The sequence below is a fragment of the Kwoniella shivajii genome, chromosome 1 (genome assembly GCF_035658355.1).
Source record: "Kwoniella shivajii chromosome 1, complete sequence".
In the NCBI taxonomy this organism is placed as follows: Eukaryota; Fungi; Basidiomycota; class Tremellomycetes; order Tremellales; family Cryptococcaceae; genus Kwoniella; species Kwoniella shivajii.
This window is the reverse complement of record NC_085908.1, coordinates 2,110,353-2,128,675: the sequence shown is the minus strand read 5'-3', so window position 1 is coordinate 2,128,675 and position 18,323 is coordinate 2,110,353. Positions and strand designations below refer to the sequence as shown.

At 42.4% G+C, this 18,323-nt stretch overlaps 7 protein-coding genes and 1 non-coding gene across 8 annotated transcripts; 6 read left to right on the top strand and 2 right to left on the bottom strand.

Annotated features, from left to right (window-relative positions):
• Nucleotides 1-93: 93 nt before the first annotated feature.
• Nucleotides 94-1,903, top strand: IL334_000802 (uncharacterized protein; the record flags this gene model as incomplete). Its single annotated transcript, XM_062932565.1, has 8 exons — nt 94-165; nt 264-340; nt 427-470; nt 569-675; nt 752-806; nt 1,032-1,299; nt 1,425-1,614; nt 1,697-1,903. The coding sequence occupies 8 exons, from the start codon at nt 94-96 to the stop codon at nt 1,901-1,903; spliced, it is 1,020 nt and encodes a 339-aa protein (XP_062788616.1).
• A 323-nt stretch (nt 1,904-2,226) lies between these two features.
• Nucleotides 2,227-4,457, top strand: IL334_000801 (uncharacterized protein; the record flags this gene model as incomplete). Its single annotated transcript, XM_062932564.1, has 8 exons — nt 2,227-2,595; nt 2,847-3,063; nt 3,133-3,225; nt 3,392-3,614; nt 3,706-3,815; nt 3,897-4,019; nt 4,100-4,337; nt 4,436-4,457. The coding sequence occupies 8 exons, from the start codon at nt 2,227-2,229 to the stop codon at nt 4,455-4,457; spliced, it is 1,395 nt and encodes a 464-aa protein (XP_062788615.1).
• Nucleotides 4,458-4,927: 470 nt separating this feature from the next.
• IL334_000800 (multiprotein-bridging factor 1) lies at nt 4,928-5,936 on the top strand (the record flags this gene model as incomplete). Its single annotated transcript, XM_062932563.1, has 6 exons — nt 4,928-4,930; nt 5,109-5,187; nt 5,295-5,357; nt 5,441-5,513; nt 5,584-5,689; nt 5,805-5,936. The coding sequence occupies 6 exons, from the start codon at nt 4,928-4,930 to the stop codon at nt 5,934-5,936; spliced, it is 456 nt and encodes a 151-aa protein (XP_062788614.1).
• Nucleotides 5,937-6,488: 552 nt separating this feature from the next.
• IL334_000799 (metacaspase-1) lies at nt 6,489-9,004 on the top strand (the record flags this gene model as incomplete). Its single annotated transcript, XM_062932562.1, has 14 exons — nt 6,489-6,688; nt 6,830-7,032; nt 7,238-7,327; nt 7,387-7,412; nt 7,479-7,560; nt 7,648-7,795; nt 7,869-7,985; nt 8,121-8,180; nt 8,242-8,364; nt 8,419-8,454; nt 8,507-8,618; nt 8,682-8,729; nt 8,794-8,911; nt 8,973-9,004. 14 exons carry the CDS (start codon nt 6,489-6,491, stop codon nt 9,002-9,004), a joined length of 1,395 nt encoding a protein of 464 aa, XP_062788613.1.
• A 421-nt stretch (nt 9,005-9,425) lies between these two features.
• On the top strand, nt 9,426-12,416 carry IL334_000798 (uncharacterized protein; the record flags this gene model as incomplete). Its single annotated transcript, XM_062932561.1, has 11 exons — nt 9,426-9,449; nt 9,537-9,694; nt 9,786-10,199; nt 10,338-10,379; nt 10,440-10,529; nt 10,589-10,973; nt 11,055-11,152; nt 11,217-11,428; nt 11,494-12,047; nt 12,118-12,237; nt 12,315-12,416. 11 exons carry the CDS (start codon nt 9,426-9,428, stop codon nt 12,414-12,416), a joined length of 2,199 nt encoding a protein of 732 aa, XP_062788612.1.
• Nucleotides 12,417-14,597: 2,181 nt separating this feature from the next.
• Nucleotides 14,598-14,668, bottom strand: IL334_000797. The gene has a single exon. It is a non-coding gene; the product is annotated as a tRNA-Gly (tRNA).
• A 170-nt stretch (nt 14,669-14,838) lies between these two features.
• On the top strand, nt 14,839-16,357 carry IL334_000796 (uncharacterized protein; the record flags this gene model as incomplete). Its single annotated transcript, XM_062932560.1, has 4 exons — nt 14,839-15,273; nt 15,362-15,516; nt 15,587-16,125; nt 16,230-16,357. The coding sequence occupies 4 exons, from the start codon at nt 14,839-14,841 to the stop codon at nt 16,355-16,357; spliced, it is 1,257 nt and encodes a 418-aa protein (XP_062788611.1).
• A 519-nt stretch (nt 16,358-16,876) lies between these two features.
• On the bottom strand, nt 16,877-17,698 carry IL334_000795 (cell division control protein 42; the record flags this gene model as incomplete). The annotated part of the gene is made up of 4 exons (XM_062932559.1): nt 16,877-16,939; nt 17,037-17,431; nt 17,490-17,560; nt 17,652-17,698. The coding sequence occupies 4 exons, from the start codon at nt 17,696-17,698 to the stop codon at nt 16,877-16,879; spliced, it is 576 nt and encodes a 191-aa protein (XP_062788610.1).
• Nucleotides 17,699-18,323: the final 625 nt, after the last annotated feature.

The window sequence follows — 18,323 nt, the reverse complement described above, 5'->3', positions numbered from 1 at the left end:
CTCATTTTAACTCGGTTTGTTGGTTCTGCTCATTTTGCCACTCCCCCTTTTCACGTCGCTTCATCTGTCAGCTGTTATCGTGGAGCATTAGCGATGTTACTCAAATCATTCGTCCTCTCATTACCATTATTGAATACAGCTCTGGCAGCTACTTATACGCTTTCTGTGAGTTTCACCTTCACAGAGCTCATATGTCATGTATTTTCTTATGAACATAATCATGTGCTGATTCTGATTCTAAACTTCCCAAATGTGTTTCATAGAAAACTTGGAAAGGTAATGATTTCTTTGAAGGGTTTACATGGTGGGAATGGGATGATCCAACTGAAGGTAGAGTCAAGTGAGTCTTTTGATTGGACATGACATTCCTTCTGTGTTAGATCGTGATTGGATCGGACGGAATTGATTTGACTATTATCACTGTAGCTACGTGAATCAAGAGACCGCAATCGCTAGGAACCTATCATACTGTAGGTTCGATTTTCCATCTTGAAAAGGGGTTCGTTTTCGTGGGATTATTCCACAGGCTGTTGATCTCGCTGAATCGTCAATGGGAGCGGATTTATAGCCAATGGCGATACATTCTTCATGAGAGCAGATTCTACCAACGTATTCGATCCATCCTCAAGGGGAAGGGATTCAGTCAGGATTCATAGTAAAGATACTTATACCGATGTGAGTTGAAATCTTCCCAATATAATACAGGGAAATGGACGATCTCTCGATAACTGACGTGAAGGTCTGTTTAAAGGGTATCTTGATTATGGATGTAGCTCATATGCCTACTGGATGTGGAACCTGGCCAGGTGAGCCAATTCACGGCTTCTTCGGGTGATCATATGCGAGGAATGAGGGCGATGAAGCGAGGTCATTCGATTGTTTTTGTGTTGTGCGAGGATCAAGCAGAATCACATGATCTTCCACATCCTCCTTTGACTTCAACCGTATTCTTCTTCTCGTCCTGCCATCCTTTAGATTCACAGTCTCACACACTGCACATGTGGGCTCTGGGCTGACAGGTGGTCCTCTAGCTTTCTGGACATGTACGAGACAAGGACCATGGCCAACAGGAGGCGAAGTCGATATAATCGAAGGTCTTTATGGTATCTCAAATGCTTATTCCAATAATCTATTCACTCTCCATACCGACGGTTCACAGAATGGCTGTACAATGCCCTCGACCAACAGAGGATCGGGAACAACTTTGTTGAACGATTGCAGAGGTGGTGTAGGGTGTGGAGTAAGAGATAAGAGCGGTAAGAGTTTCGGAGAAGAGTTTAACAAGAACGGAGGGGGAATGTGAGTACTTTTAATATCTCTTGATTAACGCCAATTCATGGTTGTAGACAGGTGGAAGAAATATCATGTGGTTGAAAATGTCTTGGTATCGAATGCTTACTAAAATTCGGATCCCCCTACTATAGCTTCGTGATGCGTCGATCTCGAACTCGAGGATTCTCCTTTTGGTTTTGGCCTCATAATGCTGCTACAGCTCCAACGGACATCACTACAGGTTCGCAAGTCGTCATGGAATCATTATGGGGTACTCCAATAGCCAATTTCCCGACCGATCAATGTGATGTATCGCAACAATTTGATGAACATGAAATCATTGTGAGTGATCGATCATTGTTCCAAGCGTAAGTTGCTTGTATGTTGTGCTGAAGCTGCTGTTGTGATTGTAACGGGATGATAGATCAACTTGACATTCGGTGGAGTATGGGGAGGAGCAGATGCACAGTGGACTTCTTCAGGATGTGCAGGAAATGTAGGATGGACACCTAATGATTTTATCGATAAAAACCCTCAAGCCTTCACAGATGCTTTTTGGGAGATAAGATCATTGAGATGGTATACTGAAGTCTGCCCTCTCAAGCATAGGAAGAGAAGATTGGTATTGTAGTATGTTTGGGCTGACTAACATTGAGTCTGCGCTACTTCTAGCTTTTGGGTGTATATGTTTATATATTTGGGTTTTCATTTATGCATGCCATGTCTACGAAGATGAACGGAAAGTTGATTTACATGACTAGGAATGGGAATAACCGGTTAAACTCCCCCGTAGTAGTTAGCCCAATTGTCGCCAAGTGCACTCTCGTCATTACAAATAAACAGTAGTTACACGAACACTGCTTTCTTCTTGTCGCATTCACCTCATTTGATCAAAGTCATCTTTCTTCACTGCACTTTGCTCCTACAACATCCGGTCTATCAATCCAGTCCAAGATGTCCAATACTACATCTCCAACTTCTCCAGGCCGTACATCTCCTACAACATCCATACTTCACACTGAAGCAGGCGAATTTCAACATGCCCCACCTTCAGGTCCACCACCGACCCATCCTCAACCAACCACCACTACCACTACCAATACCACTACTCAGACACAACCTCCTTTCAACGCTACGGTAAGAGAAGACATAAGCGATCCAAAAGTAGCAGAATTACATCAGATGTTCCCTACAGTGGAAATATCAGTAATTGAACTGATATTAGAGACGTCGGGAGGATCAACAGATAGAGCGATAGAACAATTATTGGGAATGACTGATCCGGATTTCAGGAGTGATGAGTTGACTGGAACAAGGGAAGATGTGAGTTGCTCCTTTCTACAATCTGGACATCGTCTGTGCTGGAGTGAGGCAGCCGAGTGGAGCTGGATGAGGGGTGGGGCAAACGTATGGCGTTCGGATATGGTCATACTGCCCGTGGAGGAGAAGATGGAGGGCCTTCCATTCTGAAAGACAGAAGCTAGGAGTGAAGAGCAGGTAGGGGCGAATGTGTGGAGTGACGGATGATCGTAGTAGACTCGCTGACTTACCTTCCCTGCGCTTTCATGTCACAGGCCCAAGTCGACCTAGATGCGGAATTCGCCAGATCACTCCAACTAGCAGACGAAGAAACCTATCAAAGGGAACAAGCTACATTCCATTCTAGAGTGAACGCAGGAAATAATCCACCTCCTCCAGGAAGTGGTTCAGGCGGATTACCATACCAACCTAGAGTCAGAAAGAATAGACCTCAACAACCAAACCAACAAGATGCATTCTATGATGGTCAAGGTCAATCTCAATCTCAATCTTTTCATTCTGGATCCGGCCCCGGCCACAGCGCTGGGGGTCAATATCAAGATGGTTTACAAGATAGATATGGTCAAAGGGAAGGTGGAGAGAACCCGGCGGGTATGTTGGCTTTTGAAGAGAAAGTTGAAAAGTTTGCAGAGGGTAAGTGTATCTCGAGGATTGTTCTTCTGAAAAGGAGTCATACTTGCGAGAACATTTGCTGACTGTTGACGCAATCACACTTTTACCTTCTACGTTCGGTGTAACGCGCATTCTTGTCACCTACGTTTTCTCTTGGAATCGAATCCTCCCGAATCCTAATTCTCAGTCGGCAAGCAAACCTTCAACTCGTTACTCTCCAAGGCGAAAGCGAAATATACCGAATACCAAACACAACAACAATCCCAACAAAGAACAAACCAATCTGGCTATGTACCTGAAAACCTTTCTCCTAGTGGTGATAGATATACCAGACCTGTGCCAGGTATAGGAGGTGGAAGAGGTGGTGAACAGAATAGAAACTTGGGTGCAAACGCTTGGGATGATAGGTCGTAAGTCCTTTACTTCATGCACTCTTCACGATCTGACTGTAAATGGAATCAATGAAAGTCAGGGGTGCTGATGCCGATTATATATTTTTAGACCAAGCTTACGATCCGAATCGATCTCATCGGAAAGTACATTTGACGCTCCATCTCAAACCCAACCTATTAGACAAAGTTCAAATAGATGGCAACCGTCCGATGCGTATGGTGAGTACCTCAGTTCACTCTTTCGAATTCACACGATGTTTCACTAAAAACCGGTCTCGAGCTGAATGACGACCAATATAGACGACCCTCTTCCTCCTGCTAGAACGATGAGTGGATCCAGAATCGAAGTCACTGGGGGAAGGAAGGTTTCAACTTCGGGTACAGTTGGTAGTCCAGATAAGCAAACAGGAAAAATCGATCCTGGTGAGTTACGAAACCCGAATATGGTCTCCTCCCTGTATCTCTTGCATAGCACTGACAAATCTGTTTCTCACTATGTTCAGCTAAATTGGGTATCTTACCTAAAAAACGAGTGGATCTGCTGTCTTCCTCCCCATCAAACTCCAATTCACCTTCTACTCCACTCATGAGAAAGACCAATGATGACGCTGAAGAGGAAGATCCTAATCCATCTTTACCCAATGCACCTCATTCCCTGGTCAGCAAAATCCCACCTACACCACCAGCGGGTGATGACAGATATAGATTGGAAGATAGTGATGATGAATTGGAATATACCAAGTGAGCCTTACTTTGCTCTCTTCTCACATGATTGTATTTCGACCTATCCCCTTTTCACTGAAGTGAACGGGAAAGCTGAATGGGATTTCTCCATTTAGGAACCCTTTTGACGAGAGATGATGAATGAAATAAGACCAAAAACGGAGATGAATAGATGGTAATGGTAATTATATATCTCCATGTGAATATGTATATTCATGTGAACACATATATCGTTCTCATCAGACAGGCTTAAATGGTGTTGACAGAGTGCCGCTCTGGGTCCAATATATGAATCCATAGGCATTGATTGAGATGAAGGCATGGGAAGTGAAAGTGCCACATTCATTCCTCCTTTTTTCCATTTGCCACGTGACCCTTTCGTCATCGTAAAGTAGCCCCCATCGCCACCATACGATCTCCCTCTGCACACGACGACTGAATCTTTGACTTTCTATCCATTTCCATTCATCACATCTCTTTCAAATACATTGATCGCTCACCTCATCAATATCATCATTGCAAAGCTAGTGAATATAGCTGTATATCAACTGTCGCTGTTTTAGTATATCTTTGTTAAAGCTCCGCTATCAGAAAAACCTCTGTTCAAAATGGTATGTCACTTACAATCTTGAAATGGAAGAATAAGCGGGCATTAGCTTATCAAAATGAACTCACCCATTACCTATTCTGTTGTCCGTAAACAATTCAACCATTACTCTTTCTTGATTGCTGTATGAACCCTTTTGATTTCTCGTCTCGTCTCGCCTCCCCTCCTTCTTAACCTCACAGTCAGGCTGGGACGATAAACCTCAAATCATCGGATTCAAACAACAACGACCAACCGTCGCCAAAGGATCTGCACTGAATTGTGAGTTAGTATATAACAATCAGTGGACAGCCTCGTACTACCACTGTCATTCATGAGCCAGGTCAGTGAACAGGAAATGCTGATATTGTTGCACATTATCTGTGTAGCCGCTCAAAGAGCCGGTTTGGTAGTTTCTTCAGAATCAAAAGGTGCAGGACAACATAAAGGACGTGAGTATTGAACGCTTAGTCGATTCATATATACCGTGGTCCATATTTAACCTCGTCTCTATCCTGATGGCTTCCTATCATAGCCGCCGATCATCAACGTATCGCCAAGCTTGATCGAGATGATGCACCTAAACCACCTGAGAAAGTCGATGTAAGGTATGTATATATATCATCATCTGAAATTAGGACGATCGTCGGCTGATCATGCATGGATGACCTGTTATAGCGTCGGAAAAGCAGTAGCAACGGCTAGAATGGCAATTAAGAACGCTGAAGGAAAATCAATGACTCAAAAAGAATTAGCTACTTCCGTTAACGCTCAACCCGCAGCTGTAAGTTGGATATTCTCAATCTAATTTATCCTCATAATGATCTTATAGGGTTTGCCCCAGCCCACGATCCAACTTGAACATGTAGCTGATCTTGACCTTGAATCTATTTTCACAGATCGCAGATCTAGAAGCAGGACGTGCAGTACCGGATCAACAACTCTTAACGAAGATTGAAAGAAAACTCAATGTCAAACTTCGAGGTGCTAAAAATACTATCGGGGGGCCTCTTCATCCTCCCAAAAAGTAAACATGTTATTCTGTTTTTCGGCGTGTTGGATAATCAGGATGTAATCATGTATGAAATGATTGAAAGATTGGGTAGATCGAAAATCATATTCCTATGATATGGAATAATGGAAGACTATATTAATCTGGTAAAGGAAGAGAGATCAGTAGACAATTTCATGCATCATGGTTCTCATATGTACCTATCGATCTATCACATGTCTTGCTGGATAGCATTCCTTGAGGTAGCATGATTCAAAGCTGAATAAGAACAACCGAGTGCCAAATTCAACTGGATGATATGTAACTACGGGGAGGGTGTATGGATTATATTCTCGGATGACGTGAAGCCGGGATATGTCGATTAATTCATTATCATACATCCGAATTCATTCCTTTCTTTTCCATGACCCTCTCTTTCTGACACAGCTCACAAGATTGCGCAGTTGTTACTCTATATTATCATAAATCTTTATACATCATATAGTCTACCAATCATATAGTCCACGCCAGCTGCTGTCCATACGGGTAATCTGCATTGCCCGATAATCGAAAAGAATAGAATAGAGCGATAATGTCCTGGAATCAATACCCCGGTGGTGGACATCATCAACAGCATCAACAACAACATGGAGGAGGAGGCGGAGGAGGATATGGATATGCACCTCCACCTCCTCCTCAGCAACAACAAGGATATGGCGGATACGGTGGATATGCACCTCCTCCTCCGCCACCTCAACAAGGAGGCTGGGGTCCACCTCCTCCTCAAATGGGGTGAGAAGCGTCATTTCTTTCCAATACGTATCATCGTATATCCACCTCTGCAGCTCCCTGCACTTGTGTTACCTCGCTCCTTCAGGGTCCATGGTCGGGACGATCTCAAGAGGTGCAAGCTGACTGCTTTCAATCCCGCAGATATAACTCGTACAACGGTCCACCTCAAGGGGAATATCAAAGACCTCCTCCACCTCAACAACACTATTCAGGTGGTCAAGGAGGATGGGCACCCCCAACTGGTGCACCTGTAGAACAAAGTTATCATCAGACTGGAGCAGGCTTCATGCCGCCATCAGCAGGTCAACAAGGTGGTGGCTATGCACCTTACGGAAGAGCTCCGAGTGAGTCACTTGGACTTCCTTTCTATCGATCTTCTTCCATTCCGTATACATCCCTATCATTCGTGAAATCCAGAGTGTCATGTGGATACGAGATTCATCATGTCAATTCGGGTTGTATTGTCATCATCATCATCATCATCATTCTGGGCGATCAAAGTGAGATTTCTAGAAGATCAAAAACGCTAATCATGATAAATGTTCATAGTTCGACCTCCTACTCAAACTCAACATTATGGTCCACAATTGCATGGACAAAATGGACAAAACGCCCAACCTTTCTTCCAGTATTCTCAATGTGAGTGATTCTCTGAATGAAGTTGATTATAATCATGAAGACTGATCTACTGTTCGCAGGTACCGGAAAACGGAAGGCCTTATGCGTGAGCTCGTTAGCGACTTATAGTTCGGGGAAATCAATAACTGATTATTTGATGATTTCGTCACAGATCGGTATAAACTATATTGGATCCTCTCAAGCTTTAGCAGGATGTATCAATGATGCTCATAATGTTCAGAAATTCTTGATTGGTGAGCTCACTTGGCAATTCATTCGATTTGACATCCAAATTGGCTATATCAATTGCTGATATCATTTTCAATTCCACGCACTTTTAGACAAATATAACTATAGATCAGAAGATATAGTCATGTTGACTGATGATGCGAGAAATTCTCGACAGATCCCCACTAGGAATAATATTCTTCAAGCTTGTCAATGGTTGGTTGCAAATGCTCAAGCAAACGATTCATTGTTCTTCCACTAGTAAGTCACGATGCACGTTGTCCGGATTTCTCAGTGATGTAGTGTGCTTATCTCAACCTGATCATCGCTGTAGCTCCGGACATGGTGGTCAAACCAAAGATCTCGACGGTGACGAAGATGATGGATATGATGAAGTCATCTATCCATTAGATCATCAACAAGCTGGTCACATAGTTGATGATGAATGTGAGTTCATATTTTCAATCATTCGCAGCACCAATCACGCTGATGTCTATTCATTGAAAAATAGTGTATGTTACTCCGATTAGCTTTATTAAGAGACATCTATTGTCTATTGTGAAAGCTAATAAATGTTCTGAATCAGACATAATCTACTCGTTAGACCTTTGCCTCCAGGCTGTCGACTTACAGCCATCTTCGACTCGTAGGTCTCTCGCCGCCATCAGACACGATGTGCCGCTGCTGATCACGTGTACGTTATCTAGATGTCACTCTGGTTCATGTCTCGATCTACCTTATATCTACTCTACAGAAGGTACTATCAAAGAACCTAACCTTCTCGCCGAGGCTGGGTCAGGCTTACTAGGTGCAGGTATGAGTTATCTTAAGTGAGCACCCTCTCGTTACACTTTGAACACGAGATCACTGACCAGCATTTGTAGGGGTGACACCGGTGGTATGCTCAAAGGTCTCATGGGGTAGGTAGTCTATATTATTCACTCAAATTGTCAGAACTAACGGTCTGTATAGAATCGGCAAAACACTTGCAAACCAGAACTCGGATGCTAGAAAGAAAACCGAACAAACCAAGACCAGTCCAGCGGACGTCATCATGTGGTCTGGATGTAAAGACTCGCAAACTGTGAGGGATCAACAACCTCTTGATAGTGCGGTAAAGAGCACAAGCTGACATCTCGCTTTATAGTCTGCCGACACTCAAGAAGCTGGTAAAGCAACAGGTGCAATGTCATATGTAAGCTCACAAATGATACGATAAATGACTGTATAAGCTGACTGAAATAACTCGTATCGAACAGGCTTTCATCGCTTCATTGACCAAGTACCCTCAACAGAGCTACGTGCAACTACTCAACACTATAAGAGATGAGTTGAAAGGCAAATATAGTCAAAAACCTCAATTATCAGCTTCTCACCGTGAGTGTATAAGAATTATGTCATAGGGCAGAGATCCACGGCGACTGACAGCAGATTTCAGCTATGGACACCAATCTATTGTTCATTGCTTAAGCTTTGTATTTTACTACTGTGGATAGTGTACCTTGTCCAGAGAATAGAAGTCAGAGATCGACGCACACTGTTACGACTGAAGAGTGAAATGAATTGAGATGGAATGGAATGGATGATTTTGCTTTATTTTTAGATCCTTGTGCTATATGCATAGTTCTTGTTCCACCGACTGATGAATGGTCATCCTTGTTTCCATTGACTTGCTTGGGAGCATTGAAAGGAAATGTTTAGATAACAAGGCCTGATCAAGGAGATGTCAACCATGAGCCTGATATTGACGTGGTATATGTTCCGTGCACATGTCATGCTCATTTCTCGGCTCCGAGGTTTTCTCTGTTGAATATTATCATATCTTCATTCGAGATCATCGTTTTGTCACTCAAACACCCTTCTTCATCGTCAACTGGAGACATAAGCAAAGATGGCTAAAGTTGCATCTGACATTGTGAGTGACCTGTCACGTTCTACATTGCACGAGGAGAAGTCGAGCGCTACAGCTGGATTAGACTGACGGCGCATTATTACTATACAGCGAAGAACCTTTCCTCGTACGGACGAAGTGGTCGTCTCGTACATCTCAGGTCTCATCGAGGATGAAGATGAAGAAGTCGAAGATATAGTAGATATGACTAGAGGGATGTTAGACTCTCCCGGGGAGAGCTCGAAGGATGGGAAAGCCTTGGACGACTTGTGAGTTTTCCCATTCGGATCGGCGGTAGCAGGGATTCGCATGCGATTATACTGGGATGGATATCTTATGCTAATCGTATACGATACACAGCATGTCACGTCTTTTAACGTATCTCGAAAGTCAGTCTTCCAAAAGAATTCGAAAGACAAACGTTGCCACAAAACTGGACAAAACAATTCATATGAGATCCCAAGCAATGTCAGCAACGATCGCCATGTCTGGTAAAGTAGATTTAGAATCGAATACAAAAGGACAAGCATCAAGAGTCGATTTAGGTAAATTGGCAAAAGCAGAAGCTAAGATCAAAGCGAAAGCTGAAAAAAGATCAAGAAGAGATCTATATCAAGGTTCCAAATTAATCGAATTGTCAAAACAAAATAAACAATCTTATGAAGAAATGTATATGAAAGTCAATCCATTGGATTTATCAGGTGCCGCAAAAGGAAAATCAAAAGATATTCATCTTACAAATATTGATGTTTCTTTCGCAAGTAACAGAATTTTGTATGTGCTTTTTTCTCCTCTCTTTTTCTTGATCTGATCGGATGTGATCGGATCGGATCTGGTTCTTCCCAAATCTATTACCAATATATCTTGAGAGCGAATGACGAGCTAATTCAACGAAATCATAACCCTTTTTAGAGCCGGTGCCACCCTCACTATGGCTCATGGAAGAAGATATGGGTGAGTGACAAATCCTCTTGAGGATATTACATAGCTGATACCCTATCAAATCCACTACAGTCTGATCGGTCGAAATGGTATCGGTAAATCTACCTTACTTCGTCATTTAGCATTGAGAGAAGTGCCCATTCCTACTCATATCTCAGTCTTGTAAGTGTATATCACTTTGCCTGTGAGATTTATACTCTAATGCTCAATCCTGCACACAGATATGTCGAACAGGAAATAAGTGGAGATGATACTACTGCTCTCGAATCAGTTCTCCAAGCAGACGTATGGAGACATAAATATATTACGGAAGAAAAAGAACTCAATGTTAAAATGGAAGAATTGGATAAAGCCACTTCCAGAGAAGGTATCGCTCCAGAAGAAGTTGAAGCACTTGATAGAGAGAAAGAAGAAGTTTTGAATACGTTGGGAGAGGTTCAAAAGACTTTGGTTGATATGGAAGCTGAAACTGGACCTGCAAGAGCTGGTTTACTTTTGGCAGGTTTAGGTTTCTCTGAAGACGATCAAAAGAGAATCACCAGTTCCTTCTCCGGAGGTTGGAGAATGAGATTGGCCCTTGCAAGAGCTCTTTTCGTTAAACCAGATGTAAGTGGTCTCTTCCAACTCCTGTGGAAAGATTTTGGGTTCCCAAAATAATATGGCTGATTCTCGATTGGTTTCAATCAGTTACTCATGTTGGATGAACCGTCGAACATGTTGGACTTGAATGCCATTGCATGGCTAGAAGAATATTTGCAAACTTGGAATTCAACCTTATTGGTCGTGTAAGTGGTTCTTCGCATCCAAACAGCATGCCAGCTCACGCCAATCTCCCTTCCTGCTCGATAGCTCGCACGACAGAGCATTCCTCGATGCCGTTGCTACCGATATTATCCACCAACACTCTCAAAGACTCGACTACTACAAGGGTAACTTCTCGCAATTCTACGCTACCAAAATCGATCGAGCCAAACAACAAAAGAAAGAGTACGAAACTCAATTGGCATACCGACAACATCTGCAAGCTTATATTGATCGATGGAGGTACAATGCCAATAGAGGTGAGTCAACCGTTCAATCAGAAAGAGAAGCAGGAGATAGATTCTGATATTGTGTTGCCTAATAGCTGCACAAGCTCAATCTAAGATCAAGATTTTGGAGAAATTACCTGAACTTGAACCACCTGAAGTTGACGATTCAGAATCATTCAAATTCCCTGATCCTGAAAAGATTTCACCACCTTTACTCCAACTTGACGAAGCTACATTCGGTTACACACCTGAGAAAACCATCTTACGAAATGTCAATATTGACGTACAAATGGATAGTAGAATCGCCGTTATAGGTCCCAACGGAGCTGGTAAATCGACTATGATTAAACTTTTGACAGGAGATTTACAACCTATCGATGGAAGAGCATCACATAATTCAAGATGTAGAATATCATATTTCACTCAACATTTCGTGAATCAATTAGATATGACTGTGACTCCTGTCGCATTCTTACAATCTAAATTCCCGGGTAAAGTGGAACAAGAATATAGATCTCATTTAGGTTCTTTTGGTATAACTGGTCTAACAGGTTTACAGAAGATTGATACTTTATCGGGTGGTCAAAAAGCAAGAGTCGCTTTTGCGGTTCTATCAATGCAAAAGCCTCATATCTTATTGTTGGATGAGGTGAGCTATTAATATATCATCTAATCACAACCGAATGAAGGAATCCAGAGCTGATAACATCATCATTCAGCCCTCGAATCACTTGGATATTGAAGGTATAGACGCTCTGATCGACGCCATTAAAGTATTCAAAGGAGGTGTTATCTCAATCTCGCACGACGAAAGATTCATCACCAACACTTCTAATCAAGTGAGCAATATGCAGCGCATTGTTCGCTGTGCCGAATGTCCTGCGTCATTGGCTAACCAGACGGTGTTTATTTTTAGCTTTGGGTTTGCGCCGATGGTAAAGTCACTAAGTTCATGGGAGACGTCGAGAGTTACAAGAAGATTGTCACGGAAGAATTACAAGCCAAACTACGACCTTGAGCGGACTGGCATTGATACTCAATTTTTCATTGTATGCATTTCCCTTACTTGCTCCTAATGATAAAATCATGGAAAAACACAGGCATTTGGCCGGCATAACGCGACTACCTTACTAATTGGCTGTAGAGTGCACGATTAACATCCCTCACAAGCATGTTCCATTAAAGGGGGAATTATCATGTTACATATACAACTTTATGGATTTAGTCAGATTCTCAAAGATGTCAAAGGGTTTGAATCTGGATCAACCACTGACAGATGCTCTAAAAGTACGTGTTCGATCTTTCTCGCGATCCCCTCTGGCATCGTTCCCCTTTCCTTGACCTGCAGACAGCGAGAAATGCATATTCAATGCACGATAGCAGAAGGTGGAGAAGTGGCAATTCTTGAAGAAGAAAAAACAATCTGAAAGGTTTTGGTTTCGGGGAGAAATCGTGAGTCCGATCGCATGATGTTGATTTGAAATGGCAAAGATAAGAGAAATGTCGAGGACAGCCAGAGTCTCTTTTGCAAAAAGGATCACGACGGTTCACGAGCCATCGCTTAGACAGTCTCAACATGTCATCGATATATAACTTAGAAAGAGGGGAATGGTCTTATCCGGCCCGCAGTTATCGCAGGACCGTGATTATGAGAAGCTTTTTTTCAGATTATTCAAGTCGACACGAAGACCAGTATTCCCGAGAAATCGTGTTGAGGGGACAAGTCATCGTCATATGTCAAAGGATCGCAAGTATGGAGCGAGATTATATGAAAGGCTACCCTTGGCCTAGGCTTGTTCTCTATTTCCAAACTTGGATCCCATCAGTTCGAGGTGTTTGGGAAAGCGATACATCACAAAGGTTGCAAGCATAGAGTACGAGAAGAACGTGTACTTGGGCTATGGCATCGTGTCTTTGATAGCGTATAAAAAGCCTTGAATCGTGACCCGATTTGGCCTTTTCTACTCATACATTTTATCTTTTTTCGGCACACTTACGATATCATCCGATCTGATAAACTGCTTGATCACACACAAATTACACAATCAGCACAACTGGATATGTCTACAAACAGAAGTGAATATAACGCTGGTAGCGAGGCAGCTTGGAATAACAGGCAATTATGGGGCGACGAATCCAATCCCCATCGTGCAGGAGACTCTGTAATCATGTTTCGGGCACCCAAAAGCAATACAAACGGTTGTCGTGAGTCTCTTAATTTTTCTTGCTTTCCGATCTTCGCTTTCGGATCCCTGCTCGTTTGAGATTTCCCCCACTGGCTTCGCTGCCAGATCTGTCATGTTGCAGGATCGTATTGTAGGATCTTGTCTGATCATGAGATATCTGCATAGATGTCGTATGGGAGTATTGTATGGCTGCATGAGCGAGAAGGACAAAGAGGAAGGTAAGCGATTGCCAGTACAACCGCTATCGTGGGAACCGCACCAATCTTGCTGACTTTGAATTGTCTGTAGATGTCCACGCTTGGACTGGAAACGTTTGCAGTGAATGCAAATCCGTCAAACCTACCGGGACCAGCACTACTGCTTCCACCGGCAGGAGCACTTCGGGTGTCTAATCCTCCTAGGTTTCTTCCGACACTTGAGAAATGTGCTCACAGCAGTACCGGTATTGCAGTGTAACCATAACCTAGATTGAGTGGGTCTGTAAGGGGAAGTGGTAGATTACAATCAGAATCATGGATATGCAGGTATGGTAGAGACAAGTTATACATATGCTGGAGGGAAGTTATGCATATGATATGGAGAAGTTTCGTGCCAGTTTGCCACCTTCTGCTATTGAGTACTGTATGTTGTGAATTCCAACATTGATAGAGTGATCTTTTCCAGCTGCACAGTCATTGTATATCAGTCCAATATCAGTGCCTTCGAGAGCGAGTGAACCTCCTGCTGTAAAAAGGTTTCTAGATGTAAGAGAATATCACTAAGCGCGTAAAACATTGGTGTCGTCGAGTTATGCAGAGACTGACTCCTTCAATGCTCGTTGATGGATTAAATCGGCAAGCTCGCGGCCCAGTCACCACCAAATTTCCCTTCTTTCAATAGTCTGGCTCTGCGCCCAACCCCCTTGTCTGATCAATCTCGTATCAATCACTTGTCCTTTGTAATCCTGTTTTGTTTTCAAACAGAATATCAAATGAAGCTCACCTTGGGTTGCCTCTCTCGAAAAAAAAAAAAGATACACCGTAAGGGAGTCGAACCCTTGCCGCATCGATGGCAACGACGCATGATACCGTTTCACCAACGGTGTGTTTTGATATATTTCGAGGATCTTTGATAAATATAACAGCTTTTATCTCAATCTAGCGGCAGTACAGTGATCCGCTAACCTACTCTCAAAATTGTTCGAAGTGTATCTTCAATGTTTCTTCTGTATCAGTCCTGCTGGCATGACCTGTCCGTGTTCATGGAGTTATTATGATGATACCTTTTCGCCCTCGGCTCCGATGCAGCTCACTCCACTGTGCGTCTCGTCGACTATACTCTATCTCAGCACCACCGACATCAACCTCCAAACCATTATTAGTATTGGGAATTGAGTCTTCCGCAGATGATTCATCCGCTTCCATCGTCTCATCTCAACGTGAGATATTATCTCTAGTCACTATCTCACAGCATGATCAAAACTCTCTACATGGTGGAATACATCCTTTGTTAGCTCAAGCTTCACATAATAAGAATATACCAATAGCTATTTCAAGATGTTTGAATGAAGCTAAAGTTGATATAAGCGAGATTGATGCGATAGCTTATACGAGAGGTCCAGGAATGAGAGGTTGTTTATCAATAGGTGAAATGGCAGCTAAAGGCCTAGCGGCTGGTACGAATAAAAGATTAATTGGAGTACATCATATGGTAGGTATGTTATCCAATTATTTGAACATAAATCGAATTTTATAGCTGATAAACGATACTGGCCGTTCTTGTTTCTGCTCACTCGTAGCAAGCTCATGCATTGACACCACTTCTGACTGAACCTATTCCGCCCAAATTCCCATTTTGGATCTTACTCGTTTCGGGCGGACATACGCAGCTAGTCTTGGCTGAATCACAAGACAAATTCAAGATCCTATTAGATACATTAGATAGCAAAATCGGGTGAGTGAACCAAACCTACATCATCGCAAATGCGATCAATCTGACGCTCATCGTGTCTGTTGGGGATTAGAGACGTATTCGAAAAAGCGGCTAGATTGATAAAGTTGCCTTATTCAATAACGAAATCTCCAGGAGCGATACTGGAGTCTTTTGCATCTTTATCACCTTTATCACCTTATGATCAAAATCCACTTAAACCATTACCTATACCTTTAACTACCAACGAGTCAGCACGTATAAAAGCATTCTCATTTTCAGGTATATTATCTTCTTTACAAAGACAGATCAACCCCGATCTTCGGTCTGGGCGTGATCAATCCAAACAAGAGATAGAAGTAAGGCTTAGTGAAGCAGATCAAAGAGAATTCAGTAGGATATTCCAAAATGCGACTATTGGTCATTTGGTTCTCAAATTACAACAAGCTCTTACAGCTAAAGATAACAGCACAAACATGAACGATTTGGGTGGATTTGTAGTTTCCGGTGGAGTAGCAAGTAATCTGTTCTTGAGAAAAAGTTTGAAAACGATGTTAACCACAATGAGTGAAAATGAAGTCGGGGATGGACAAGGAGTCAAGTTATACTATCCTCCCATTTCATTGTGTACAGGTAAATCAGATCTTCTGCATCCTCATCTCCTTCCTTCTTCGAAACACTGTATGAAGGAGTCAAACTTTGAACTTGTGGCTGATGACGTCTTCCCGGGCTTATAGACAACGCAGCAATGATAGCTTGGACTGGTCTCTTACGTCTACAATCGGGATTATTCAGTGATCCCTATGGTTTACCTCTAAGACCCAAATGGTCTTTGGAGGATTTGTATGATGATGTCGAGTCATAATATAGAATAGTGTATCCTCATCCTACAATAGATTACAAAGCGGTATAGACACATCCACTCGTGTAATTTCCTTTATTGCAAAATGTTGTAATAATGCATACCTCCCAGATTTGCTGTCTACAAGAGGTACTGATACGGTGAGCAAAAATGCAAGCACGCCGATTGTCGGATTAAGCTCTAGAATGATTCAAAAGTTCTTTATACATCTCATCTCATCCCATGTCAAGGTCAAAATAAGCGAATAGGAGGGATAAAGAAAGTCATCAATTTACGTGAATCTAGAAAAAGGATGTAAAAGCAAAAGAGAAAACCATCTAACCAAATGATCAAATCCAGAATGAAAAGTAAAGTGAAGGGTAATGAACGGGCGAAACTGTTTCCTTATTGATTAATGATATAAGAAAGCGATTTCATTGAGAGAATATTGGTATATATGTATAGTGAAGAAACCATTACAATCTGTAGAAAGAAAAGGATATATGATCGAAGGAAGAGTCGAAAGTATGATCAGGATGATCTCTACAATATCACACACTTATTCTTCTTCTTGGTGACGGGTGGTTCCAGCGCTGCGACAATTGCCTATGGAAAAATTCAAGTCAGCAAGTGTTCACGCTAGATCTTTGTGAAATATAATTGGAGCTTGAACGTGGTGCCTAGAAGATTCTGTACTACTCACTTCATCGAAAACGTTCTTTAAACCTCTCTGAGTCAAGGCTGAACATTCTACATATTTGACAGCACCTAATTCTCTAGCTAATCTTTCACCTTGTTCAGTAGTAATCGGTCTTTGTTTCTGTCTTGCTAATTTCTCCAAATGACTTGAATCTTCTCTCAAATCGACTTGAGTGCCAACGATCAAACAGGGTACACCGGGACAATGATGATGGACCTCAGGGAACCATTTCTCTTTCACGTTTTCGAACGAAGCTGGACTTGTGACTGAGAAACAAACTAAGAAGACATCCGTTTGAGGATATGATAATGGTCGAAGTCGATCATAATCTTCTTGTCCTGCTGTATCGAATAAACCAAGAGTGTATGGATCATCTCCAATCATTACAGTAACGGCGTCTACACAGATATAACAGATTAGCGCGGTCGTAATAGTAGTGTCTTGGGTCGAACTTACAATTATCAAAGACGGTAGGAACATATTCGGAAGGGAATTTGTTGGTAGTGTAAGAGATCAAGAGACAAGTTCTAGTCGAGGAAGTTTTGCCATAATCAGTCAACTAAACAAGCGCAACTCCTACTGCATGTTGACTTCTTGTAGCATGTAATGACCACTCACTTTCCAACGGCACCATCACCTACTACAACACACTTGATAGTTTGCATGATGCTGTATCGTTACACAGTCTGGATAATCTATGTCGTGGGGAAACACAGGGGGTCAGCTTGGTACTTATAAAAGATTCTTCTATTCGAAGGAGAACGACATTGACAACAGAGCTCCAGCGATAAGGTCAGAAACGGAGATACAGGTGCGACAGGGTATAATTGAGAAAGACTAGAATCCTTGCGTTCGAGCGCAAGCACAAGAACATTATAATCCCGTTGCAAGCACGTCCTTGGCTCTCTGTCCAACATCTGAGTAAACGCAGATGCGGAGACATGAACGCTCATCCGTACAAGAACGCCACCCTCACAAAATCCGTCTATAAACCAATCAACAAACAGCAGCCTCGCCGGTTATCGACAATGATTATTAGGTATATTCCGGACAAAATATCCGTTGGAACAATGAATCTTGAAGGGAAGATACATGAGGATGCGGTGCATGAAGTGAACGAGATCAGACACAAGATGTGCGAAGGTGGCTTGATCCGGAGCCAGATCAATCCTCTTACAAGTGGATAGATACTGATCTTACGGAGAGGTAAGAGGGAGAGTAGGTAGAGGATGTTTAAATAGTTATCACTCACCCGGTTTATCGAGAAAGGATGATTGACCTGCTTTGGTT